This window comes from Leptosomus discolor, chromosome 2 (genome assembly GCF_034619465.1).
Source record: "Leptosomus discolor isolate bLepDis1 chromosome 2, bLepDis1.hap2, whole genome shotgun sequence".
Taxonomy (NCBI): Eukaryota; Metazoa; Chordata; class Aves; order Leptosomiformes; family Leptosomidae; genus Leptosomus; species Leptosomus discolor.
Genome location: NC_141392.1, coordinates 54,827,234 through 54,839,395, shown reverse-complemented (window position 1 = coordinate 54,839,395; position 12,162 = coordinate 54,827,234). Strand labels below are relative to the sequence as shown.

At 46.9% G+C, this 12,162-nt stretch overlaps 1 protein-coding gene across 2 annotated transcripts in view; it reads right to left on the bottom strand.

Annotated features, from left to right (window-relative positions):
* SASH1 (SAM and SH3 domain containing 1) overlaps positions 1 to 12,162 on the bottom strand; it is a 569,508-nt gene that overhangs the window by 119,456 nt on the left and 437,890 nt on the right. The window contains exon 1 of one of the 2 annotated variants that reach the window (XM_086461092.1): positions 3,979 to 4,074. The exons of the other annotated variant lie outside the window; for it this stretch is intronic. Coding sequence (XP_086317218.1) covers positions 3,979 to 4,074 — 96 coding nt within the window. Of the gene's footprint in view, positions 1 to 3,978; positions 4,075 to 12,162 lie in introns of those variants that run through there. 2 annotated transcript variants of the gene reach the window in all.

Below are 12,162 nucleotides of genomic sequence, written 5' to 3'. Positions count from 1 at the left end.
TTTTTCAGCTCTTATAATTGATTCAATAGTTTGAAACAAGAACCTAGCTATCACTTTGAAATAAAAAGCTGGTAAGACTTCTAATTTCACTGCACCTCTTGGAAGCGCCTCTTGCAAGTTCCTCTGTATCTTTTGCATCTTGGCTGTTGAAGATAAAAGCTTCTCACACAAATAGACGTTTTCCTCAGTGAAATTCCTGTTCTATCAAAACTGAACAGAGTTTTGCCAGCAATTTCATTAATGTCAGGATTTGACCCAGATACCTGTTCCGCTATGCTATGCGAGATGGAAGAACATCCCATAAACCAGACACTGGAGTGTCTTCCCTGTACTAAAGTCAATAGCCCATGTTTTGAAAGCACATATTTAAAAAGATTAAAGTTCATGATTTTCACTTCATATTACAATTTGTTCTCAGATCTGATCGCATACAAACCTTCAGACTCTTGGCAGCAGAGAGTTTGCTATTGCCACATCAATACATGACTCTATGCCAAAAATAGCCCTTTTTATGGTGTTGAGTTTTGGGGATGCAGAGAATTTCCATATCACTACTTACGATCCACCCACTGCAGTCCCTCTCTAAAACCATAATATACTTCCACCATCCATTGTTGCTTTGAGATGTTGCAAATTATATTCAGTACATTTCAACATGTGCTTGCTCCAGACTAAGCAAAAGCTTTCAAGTATAATTATGTTATCTAGTGAGCTCCATTAACAGCACAAATAGCTTTGAGGTGCTTATACCACAGCTGCAACTATGGAATATTTCATTAGAAAGTGCAAAAGGAAAAAGTCACATTTACTTCAGCAACATCCCAGTATAGCTGCAAGTACACCCAGTATTTGTCAAGTACAGAGAGAGTTATTATGTGACTTCAAAGTCTGTAAAATACGCTGCTTACAAGCAGCACTTGAAAAGTATTTGCTTCCCCTCCGGACCTGGGATCTGCCATCACAGGTTCCTGCTAATAAGGTCCTACTTTAAGGAACTTAACTAAATGCACACAAACAATAAAACATATTTAACCATTGAGTGAGAGGGGCTCAATTTGTATTTTAAGTAACTGCAGCACCGAGTACCACCTGGGCTGTTTTCCATGGCCTCTCCTCCTAAACCCACACCTACAGGAGACACCACCACGGCCACCACTCTGCTCTGCAAGGCTTCCAGCAGGGCCAGTGGGAGGAAGGTGACACCTTCCCCTCCTCCTCCCCACTTCTGTAACTCCTCAGTATGAGGAGGCCAGAATCAGGCATTTTTCATCATTTTTACGAAGAATGCCTTTTTCACTGTAAGGACAGCAAAGTGGTGGAACAGGCTGCACAGAGAGGTTGTGCAGTTTCTGTCCCTGAAGGTTTTCAAGACCCGACTGGATAAAGCCCCAAGCAACCTCACCTCAGAGTTTTCCCTGCTTCAGCTTGAGGTTGGGCTAGATGCTGCCTAAGGTCCTTTCTAACCTGCATCATCCTATGACCATTGCTTAAGAATGCAATTTTCTTGCTCTCATTCGATCAAAGAAGATTTGATGATCACCTTCTTTCCTCATTTCATCCTAGTTTTCCCCTCCCAAGGCCCTGGCTCTTCTCTTCTGCCTTTTCCTCCCCTACTAGCGCATTCCTTCGGTAGCTTTCAAGCTGTGGAAGGGCCAACCTAGCCAGCCTGCACCGTCTTCTTGGTTCATAGAGCTGTTCCCAGTGAATCACTCCAATGTCTACATCCATGCTCCCTAGACATTTTGGATCATCAGTTACTGTAAATCCCAGGAATTTAAGACCTATACTCTCACTTAATTGACAATGCAAAAGACGTAAGCCAGTTATGCAGGCTTCTGTTGTGGCTGCGTAGACCATGAGCAACCATCTACAGACTTCCAGCTGGAAGCCACAAATCTAGTTTGTCTTTCTCAGCACAGGTTTGAAAGGGACAAAGCTCGATGTACCACAAAGATGAGCAGTGAAAAAGGCACTGGAACTACCTCTTCCTTGCCTTCAGACAATGACAGAGCAATAAGTAAGTTTATATGCTGTTCATATTAAGACAAATTTTGCAGCCACAAAGACTAGAAACTCTTTAAAAAACCTAAATCTGAAAAAAGCTGACAGCTTGCAGTGGGAAGACCTTCTGCTTTCCCTCAGATAAGTTGATACTTGAGATCCAACACAAGGGTATCTTTCTGTATTCAGAATTGTGTCGCAACACAAATCACTGCAGTAAGAAAAGATAATAGTTCTTCATAGTTACAAGATGACTCCTTCCTGTAAAGCAGACCAACTTTAAGACAAATGACTTTAGCTTAGCTTTATTAGAAGACAAATAATAATTAAATAGCTCTTTTCCCAGGAAGGAAGCTAGCATGTACAGCCAGAAGAAACCTATTCAAATTATTAGTTGTGTGAGAATCAGATCTTTTTCTGCACTGAGCTCCAGCACGCTAGGCTGTTGGTTTGGTCTCCTCAAACACTCCTTCCCAGGCATCCAATAGCACTTTGCTCTTACTAAATGCAGTACTGAAACCTGCCAGAAAAAGAGAGAAAGAGACTGTTCATAAAGTACCAACTGTGTGCTCCCTACAAACTGGCAGAACTGACTCTGCTTGCATTCTTAGATTAAAATCATTAACAGTGAAAGAGTGTACGCAGCCGGGTGCCATTAAACTGAATGCCATGTCAATAGAGAACGTCTATGAAGAAAAGGAATGAGGCAGGTTTTTTAATCTTACTTTGAATATTAACAATAAAGTCCATGTGGAAAAAAAAAAAAGCCGCATAAAATGCTAATTAAAATCTCTGTTCAAATCTATGACACTTCTGAATTAGATCCTACAGGTTTACCATTCATTACGATCCACAGAAGTTTCCCAAAAGTTATTTCTCAGAATATTCTTTAATGTCTGTTGGGCGAATGTTAACAACAAAAATTAATATGCATCAAGCCTATTAATTTGCTTTAAAAATGAATATAAACAGGCACTCTGCTGTTGATTACCACATTCCTGTATCACTGGAAAACTGCCAGCTCCAGTACGTATGTAACATTAGTGTTTGTTTTTTTGCTGAGTGGCACAGAGTCCTCTGTGGTAATTATCATCTTCCACCTAAAGTAAATATTATTCTCTCGCTGCAAGTAGAAATAAAGAATTTACTCTTCCTGTACTTTTTACTGTTTTGCCATCCAGTCCGTCCTGTCGGTACGCTACGTGCCCACTAAATATAATTCCTTGAGCCCTTGTTACTGGGGCCAACCTCTTTTGTTTGTAACCAGTGAATTACGAGGATTAGTCCCTCCTCAGAAGATCACCAGCGCAGAAACTCCACGGGCCGTAACCGAGCAACTCCTTTCCAAAAAAACTATCGGGAGTGAGGGCTCCCAGGCGGGCCGGGCCCCGGGACAGGCAGCGCCCCCGCCCGCGGGGCTTCACCCGGGCCGGGCCCGGGGACGCCGCCACACCTGCGGGGGTGCGAGGGCAGCAGCGCACCCGCCTCTCGCCCGAATTTGGCCGAGCCGCCCAGCACGCCGGGGCAACAGGGAACAATGCGCCCGTTCATCGGCCCAAACAAGCGCTTCTGGGCGTGTAAACAGATGCGGGGCTGCTCCGCTCCGGTAAACAACCCCAAACCCCAGCCCAGCAACCCAGCGCTGCGCTCCGGGCTCTCCTACAGTGACAGCTGAGAAAACTTTACTCCAAAACCGGGATGAAAGCGCTCGCCAGTACAACCCTCGTCTTTGCCCGTGGAATTAATTTCCCTGGGATGCCGGAGCCCCCACGGCGAGGGCCCTCTCCAGCTCGGGCAAACCCCGCAGCAGGTGCCGCCGGGGAGACCGGGCTCCCCGGGGAGGGCTCCGCCGCCCGCGACCCCCCGACGGCGGCGCAGCCCTGGGGAGCGGCTCTCCGCAGCCCGCCCCGTCCCACGGCGGGCTCCCCCGAGCCCGATGCCGCCCCGGCGCCCAGCCCCCGTCCCGGCCCCACTCACCAGGATGCCCATCACGTCGGCCCACAGCTGGGCGAACGCCTCCGACGTGCCGCTCTCCGCCGGGGCGGCGGGGCTGCCCGCCCGCTCCCCCTCCATGCCCTGCCCTGCCCTGCCCCGGCCCGGCCGCCGGATCAGCGCCGGCTGCCCGCCGCTGCCGGCCCGCCCCGCCCCGCCATACCTCCCCCGCCCCGCTCCCGGCCCGCCCCGGGACACCGCGGGCCGCCCCTCAAACTTTCGGCCCAGCGACAGGGCGGCCGGCGGCGCGGCGGTGCCACTGCGGCGCGGCGGGGGCGCCCACCCGGCGGCGGGGCGGCGGCAAAGCCCCTCCTTCCCCCCTCCCCAGCTGCCGGCCGGCCGGCCCCGTACCCCCCGCCTGCCCGTGGGCTCGCCCGGCGCACGTGGCCGCCCCGGGGCGGCAACAAAGGGCCCCAGCGCCGTCCCGGGGATCCCAAAAGCTGAGAGCTGGGGCCGGGCCTGCCCCCCCCCCCCCCGTGCCGGCATCTCACCTGACTGCCGGGAGCTCCGGCGGGAAAGTCAACAGCCGCGGAAATGTTAGCGGGGAAGGGCGCCGGGCGCCCTGGTTACGCGGGCGGCAAGGGAAGAGGCGCCCAGTTAATTCAGATTTTTACTAAAAGTACCGGGACCGCATCACGCTCCCGAGGAGGGGAGAGATCTGTCACCGATCGCCTCGTAACGGGCCCAGCTCTCCCCGGGGAGGGACTGTGGAAACGCTGCCTCCATCTATGCCTCCTGCTTCCTACCACTACCCACCTCCCCCCCCGCCCCACATTATAATGAAATTAAATAATCACTAATTACAGACAGCAGCAGGGATGCTCCTGCATCCTTGGGAAACAGCTGAGTGCCCATGTGCCCACACACACACACACGAGCACACTTGTTGGGGAGGGTACATTAAATAACAGCGGCCAAATCCCACTGCCTGTGGATGGACAGAGCGGGAGAGGTCGGTGGGAGGATGGCCCGAAGGCCTGCCCACCGCCTCGCACCTCATTCCCAGCTTCTGCTGGGACCAGCAGCAAGGACGTTCTTTGCTTTGCTCATTCCCAAGCTTTGAAAGGGTTAGATGCATCTTGAAAAGCTACTGTTTCAACCTGTTTCTTATTGGAAGCACCTTTCTGCACAGGGGCGGGGGAAGTGAGGTATTTAATGGATATTAACGCAGCTGTCATGCACTGTCCAAGCACTTCAAGAGTTCCCATCTTCAAGCAGCCAGTAGCTTTAGCATCCCACCAGCCCTGCTTGCTGCTAGGGTGGATGTTACATGCCCTGCACCACCCAAACATAACCCAGGGCCTGGCCTGGCACCTGCACCCCCCCCCCCCTCCCCCAGGCTCCCTGTTCAGCCCGAGGGTTTCCTCGCACCCCCAGGCTCCCCCCAGCCCTGCAGAAGGCCCACAGCTGACAAGGCTCACACCGATTGTGCGGCACCAGAGGCCTAGGAGGGCTGGAGCAACAAATGATACCATTTGCTAACAGGGCTAAAAATAGTTTCTGAAGAAGGCATAAAGCAGAAGTGGGGTGACTGTGGTAAAGAAGTGGTAGAGAAACCACACATGATGTAAAAATACGCACATTTTTATTGACCCTTCTTTAGGATGTTCATGTAGGATATACACTATGTAATTCATCACATTTTTGACTAGTAATGGGAAATAATGAAAGACCCAAACCAGGTACAAAATCTCTACTAATTGACCTTTAAATTGTACCTAACTATAAGCCTATGAAGTATGAGGATGAAGGCGTGCCAGCGAAGTCTCTCGGTACTCTGAGATGGCTTGCATAACTCAAAACTGGTTTAATTAGTCAGGGGTAATTTACTTAGTGACCCTCTGAAATCCATGTTGAACCACTTAGCAGCACTAATGTCAACCTACTTTCAAAGTATCTGAACAATGCACACTGTTGATCTCAGAATTTAAATATTTGGGGCTCCTCCTATGCACAATTTTCTGTACGTTGTCTTTTTACAGTTTGGAGGCGTATTAAAAAAAAAACCAAACCAAAATAAAAAAAAACGCCAGCAACTCTGCAGCACAAAGTCTAAACCCCCCTCATTGTTCTGACTCAGGCAGCAATAGATAAAGATCAAATAGGTGCAAGGGGCAGTGCTCCCACTTGCCTTGCCCCTCCCTGCGGAGGGAGGTCATTGCTCCTGTGCAGCAGTGACGACACTACTTCCAGAAGCAGGTCCTAAATATCCATGCCTTTCAGCCTTGCGGTACAGGTAACAGAAACTAGATTATAAATTGTGGTGGTCCAAGAGGTGCTTCCCGAGCCATGATGTCATCCCTTTTGTGGAAGCAGCAGCTTCCATCAGAGGAGCATGATGCATGGCTGCGGCAGTCTTCCCTTCAGCCAGTAGGCTTTCATTTATCTGAGACACAGAGCCTTTCATTTTTAATAAGGGAGGCAAGGAAACAAAGATCTTGCAAAATCACTTGACTCCAGGAGCAGTTGCTTTAAGAAACAAATTGACGTGAGAGAATTGCAAGAAATCCATGGCAGTTGACAATAGCAACCATCTTCCGTGGTCTTGCAATTATAGTGTCTATTAATCTTCAGACATTCACAAGATGACATTTTCCTAAGACATTCGATGACTACAACATGCCAAAATATTCCCTGCTCTCCTTCCCTCAAATACAGCCCTCTCCTTCTAGATATCACAGGGTTCCTCTATTTTAATGATGCCAATGCCCGGCAGTAATAAATCCCAGGGGCATTTTACAAAAAAACAACTGCAACAAGAGTATGGGAGTTTTAGAACAAGCAGAAACTCAGACAAGGCTTTTGAAGCCCAGCTACGACTGCAGTATTTGGTTTATGTTACAATTCCCACTACAGAATTACAAATTTAGTGAAATTTAGCATGTTAGAATGTGAGTTTTGTTTGCATTTTTATTTCTAGTGGTCTAGAGCATCCACAAAAGACCACATTCTAAAAGCATGTTGTATTGGACCTCTGTACACTACTGGGAAGAAATAAATCTGGTCAATTTTCTTCGACTCTTGGGACATCTCACAGGAGTTCTGACCAGGTGCTTAACATTTGGAAATCCTGGAAAGAGGTCACGGCGCACCTACAGGGCAGCCCTAGGTAGCGGGACAGTGATCCCGGTACGATTCCCCAGTGTGTTGCACCCTCAGTGCATGGGCTCACCGTTGCTCTCACATACATTCCAGTACACTTTGGATGGAAAGTCCCTCCACAGAACATCTACAAAGCTCCCCGCAGTTGTTCTCCCGCAAATCTCTACACAGGAGATGGAAGCGATCAACACATACATGGTGAATCTAGTTTTGGACACTTACGGCAGATGCACTGTGCATGTGAGTGTATCCTCCCGCCACACCATCAGCTACGTGTGGGTGTGCAGTTAATAAGAATTTCCCACATCTAGACACCAGGCAGGATTAACCAACTCAGAGAGAACTCTTCTGTATTCAAGACAGACAGATTTTATTCCAGAGGAATATTCAGAGCAGGATCCTATCTCCAGGTTAAGGTGGCCGTACAGAAGGAAGCTCATCTTTCTCCTTTCTTTACTGAGGGTTTAGGGAGATTGCCTTCACCAGGCCAAACTCTTTCCCTGTGAAAAGCACAAACCCCAAACGCAGACCTCTGAGTCATTAAGACAAACAAAAGATGACAATCTTTCTGTCCCAAAGTAGTGTGTATCATCTCACCACAGTGTCACACAAAAGTGACACAATGATTTCAAGAAAGCATGTAATAGTGAAAAATTGAAATATGCATCAAAATAAACTGGAAAAGCTGGCGTGCACCATCAGAACCAGATTATCCAACTGCTGGCAACCACGTAAAAGGCATTTGATCCAAGAAATCTATACCACAACCTCGAGCACTTTGATATCAGTTTTAACTTACACGCAAGAGGCCAGGAGAGATCAGGTTCCCTTGAAAAGTGGATCGTGCCCCACAATGTAATGGACACCAAACTTCATGGGTTCCCGATAGATGACCTGAGGCAAACGGCTTCCTGCTCAGAGGCCTGGCAATTAACTCTCCGTGCATGAACAAAACACATGAGGTTTCTCAACAACACTAACAATACCCAGCCCAGTATATCAAGTCTAAACAGGAACATCAAAGCTTCAGAGAAATAAAGAAGCAAGCCATTGTATGCACAGAGGGTGCAGGGGAAGGGGGCTATTCCAGCTAGCCCCACAGGTGACCTACCAAAGCCCTAAAACTCTTAACACAAGCAAATTACAATAAAACACTCTATTAGCAGTGATCATATCTCCTTTCAGCTCTCTCCCTCTTTCCTCTTGGTCATCAAATTGAAACACGCAGAGTTTCACATCACAGCCTTTGATTGGAACTGCAACGCTTACTGGTTGCAGGCTCCATCCCATCAACTTATCATGATCCATCTTGGAACAAATTTATCTCATTGTCCTTGCTACATTTTTTTTGCAACTCCTTCTAAAACATACTTTCTTTTAATTCTCACCAGCTACTTAATTTTTAAAGTATTTTCCTTAAGAAACAGGAATTATTATTATTTCTGGTAGTGGGGTCCCTTGGAGTCAGGGTTCTCTGCATCACTCCTATCAGACAAAGGAGCTGGCAGCTGCTTTCCAGCAGAAAGCTGACGTGCCAGTGGCTGCTCCAGAAAGCCTTTAGCGTGGGACAGGATGGGGACCTACACACCCAACCCACCGGCCGATCTGCCAAACAAGGTGTCACCCTGTCTTAGACACTCTTAGTACATACAGGCATAAACTGTAAGAGAGCACCAGATCCATGTGCATTTGCACATGAGACTGCTATATATTCTTGAAGTGATCAAGTTCTAGCATCCTCTGCCAGTTAGATAAACACAGAAAATATTCCTGATTTTAAAAGCAGCGCAAACAATACTTATCCAGTGGCTTTAAAAGAGACAGTATTTAGACCATATACTCTTTGCTGTACAGGCAGAAATCATTTATTCTTTTAGAGGCTTAGCTGTCAGCTCCCAGTCGTATTGCCAGCCTTGTGGCTAGGGTATCACATCACAGCAAGAGCAGTACACTAATATGCCCAACACGAACCAGATGGAGTTAACTCTGTTTAATTCTATCAGTAGAAAGCGGTTAGGAACAATGAATTGCTTTATTCTGATAAAAGTCTGAACTCTACACCCGATCCATTATTCCCCTGGATATCAGTACCCTACTAGATTAAAAAATAAGGAGGAGGGAGAGACACATGTCCAGGAAAATCATTCCAGTAGTCTTAACGCTTCGGGCTAGCACCAAGCTCGGTAGACGTACAAATACTGCTAAGCTTGGCAGGCTTCAGTTAAAATACAGTGTCTGTGACTTCACATGACAAATCATATAAGGAAAAGACATCTAAACACCGCAAGTATCACAGCCCTTCTGGAAGGATACCTTTGGACTCATAAGGAGAAAGGAAAGGTTCATATCCTCCCTTCCTGCCCACAGATGTGCTCCACAAAGGCTTCTCATATCCTGCCCAGTTCCTCTCCCCGCTGTGGAGCACAGCACCTCATTTCTTAACTGGGAGGCAGCAGCACTGCTCAGCCAGTGGAGGGGCTCTGGTAGCTGGAGCATGACTGTCGAGGAGCACACATCGCCAGGGACACCACAGCTGTGACCCTGCTTGGGTGCACAGCACGCCACTCCAAAACCACCTGCAGATCAGGACTCCATCTGCCTCACACCACGTCAGGCACTGTCTGCACAATTTCCAAAATTTAGTAAGACTCTTGCTTCTTTGTGTTAGCTAGTTCTGCCTTCTCCACCCAAACTCAGCATCCCCTCTTCTCTAGCTGCACAGCAACTTTAATGCTTTGTTATTTGCTGTCAACGTTTAAATAGTCAGCATTCATTTTCCATTAGTTTTCTGCAGCTCTTTTTACAAAATGTTTTATAAACCTGAATTAATTTTTCAGACAGGAGTTCAGCATCTTTTGGGATGTCTAGGGGTGGTCTACACTGCTGTTCACAGGAGCTTGCTCAACTTCTTGCCTTCTTTTTGTAAGCGTCTGATAGAAAGGATGAATACAAATCCTTTTTGTAAGAGTTACAAAATCCACAGAGACAGAACTATTTAGCTCAGTGTCCTTTGGCGGCTCTTATCCTAAATAATTTTAGGACTGGGGAAGTGAAAAAGGCAAAGAGCAAGCCTCAGAACTAGCAACAGAACATCAGCCACTCCTTCTTCCAAACACGGTGTCCTTTGATTCCTTTGTTGAAACTCTTCGTAAATTACTAATGAAAAGGAGCCTGATGATCTCATCCCGAAGCGCATCATAAAACCAGCCAAGAATAAGGTACAACTTCGTAGCGTGTGATAGCTGTGTATTTCAGAGATGCTCAGCACTGATGTAAATATTGCGCCAAGTTGGCTGTAGTAAGGTGGGAGGAGCACCAAGAAAGATGGTGAAGCTCACATGGTGACCATTTTATTACTACTCACTTTGCCACCAGCTCAAATTTTCAAAATAAGAATGGATACACCTCAGAGAAGATATTTATTGCATCTTCCTTTAAAAGGGAAAATATCTTTCCTGAAAGTAATTTCTGGAAAAAGAAACCCAAGAGCTTTCATCAATTGTATCTTTGCAAAAGCACCCAATTATGAAATGCAAATGTAGATCTTAAAAATACAAATCATTATCTGCTTTCTATCAGTGGAGAGATAAAAATTTACAGGCTGCCCTTGGCAAAATATTACAGCAAAGTACATGTGACACAAACATGCCAATGGTAGAGACTTCCAAGGAAACAGAAGAGGAAGAGTTGCTTAACTTCTCTTCCAGAACAGACCACTTCCACCCAAAAGTCACCTCCTCCACACTGCACCTAACACCCACTCCCCAATTTACCAATTAAATATTGTCCCAAAACATAACAGAACACAAATTATTTCCGCAACTGTTTCTTTAAAAGTTAATACACCACCCTTCTGAACAAGCAGCAAACAGACCCTTACCAAAGCCTGACTTTCAGCCCCACAAGGATTCAGTACTGAGCTCAGACTTTGCACATTTTAAGCCCGTGTACCAAGCCACATAGATATATTATTAGTGAAGGAGTAAGTGAGCCTATTTAATGCAGAAGCCAACCAGCCAAAGAAACCTGCCTGATGATCTCAGCTAGCCACAGGTGAAGACAATAGATCAGATGGGACTATTTGCTTGCAGATCATGTCAGCCTAGGGTCAATTCTCCCTCCTGTAGCCTCTTGAGAAGAACGTGCTGGCTTCAGCCTCTGCTTTCAGATCAGTTTCTGCTGGGATCTCTCTCCTGCTTGGATATCACTCCTGCTTCATCACCAGAGCTTCTCCTACTGCCTCCATCTCTGGAAACAGCTCTCACCATTGAGCTCTGATGCATGCAGAGCACCCAGGCTTCTTGCACTTTATAGAATCACGGAATCACAGAATCATTAGGTTTGAAGAGACCTCTGAGATCATTTAGTCCAACCGTTGACCTAACACCACCATGCCCACTGAACCATGTCCCGAAGTGCTGTATCGACACATTTTTTGAACACCTCCAGGGATAGTGACTCCACCACTCTCCCTGGGCAGCCTGTTCCAATGTTTGGCCACTCTTTCAGTAAAGAAATTTTTCCTAATGTCCAATCTAAACCTCCCCTGGTGCAACTTGAGGCCATTTCGGCTTGCCCTATTGCTTGTTACTTGGGAGAAGAAACCGACCCCCACCTTGCTACAACCTCCTCTCAGGTAGTTGTAGAGAGCAATGAGGTATTTCCAAACAGCTGCCCTGCCTTTCCTTTTAAATGCTTACTGCCTATTCCCCAGAGTACCAAATCAGACCAACACATGGGTGTCTTTGCCATCTCAGAGTTTCTCCCCTGGGTTAGCTGGCCTGTGCACCACCCAGCAAGCCCAGACACATACATTAAGAGATAATCTATGGAAAAACAAACAGCAGTTGAGTAGGAAGCAGTAGGCAAGCAGTTGTGTTACACGTGGTGTTGCAATGTCTGCTGTAATGATAAGTGTTCAAAACTCACAGATGTCAGGCACCTGAAAATTACACTTGCATTTAAATATAATGGAATCTTTAAAGCAAGACTTTTGGAGTGCTTCACCTTCAATTGTCTGAGTCATCAGGGTGCACTTAGGTCACATTTTCATACTTTTATTGGAAA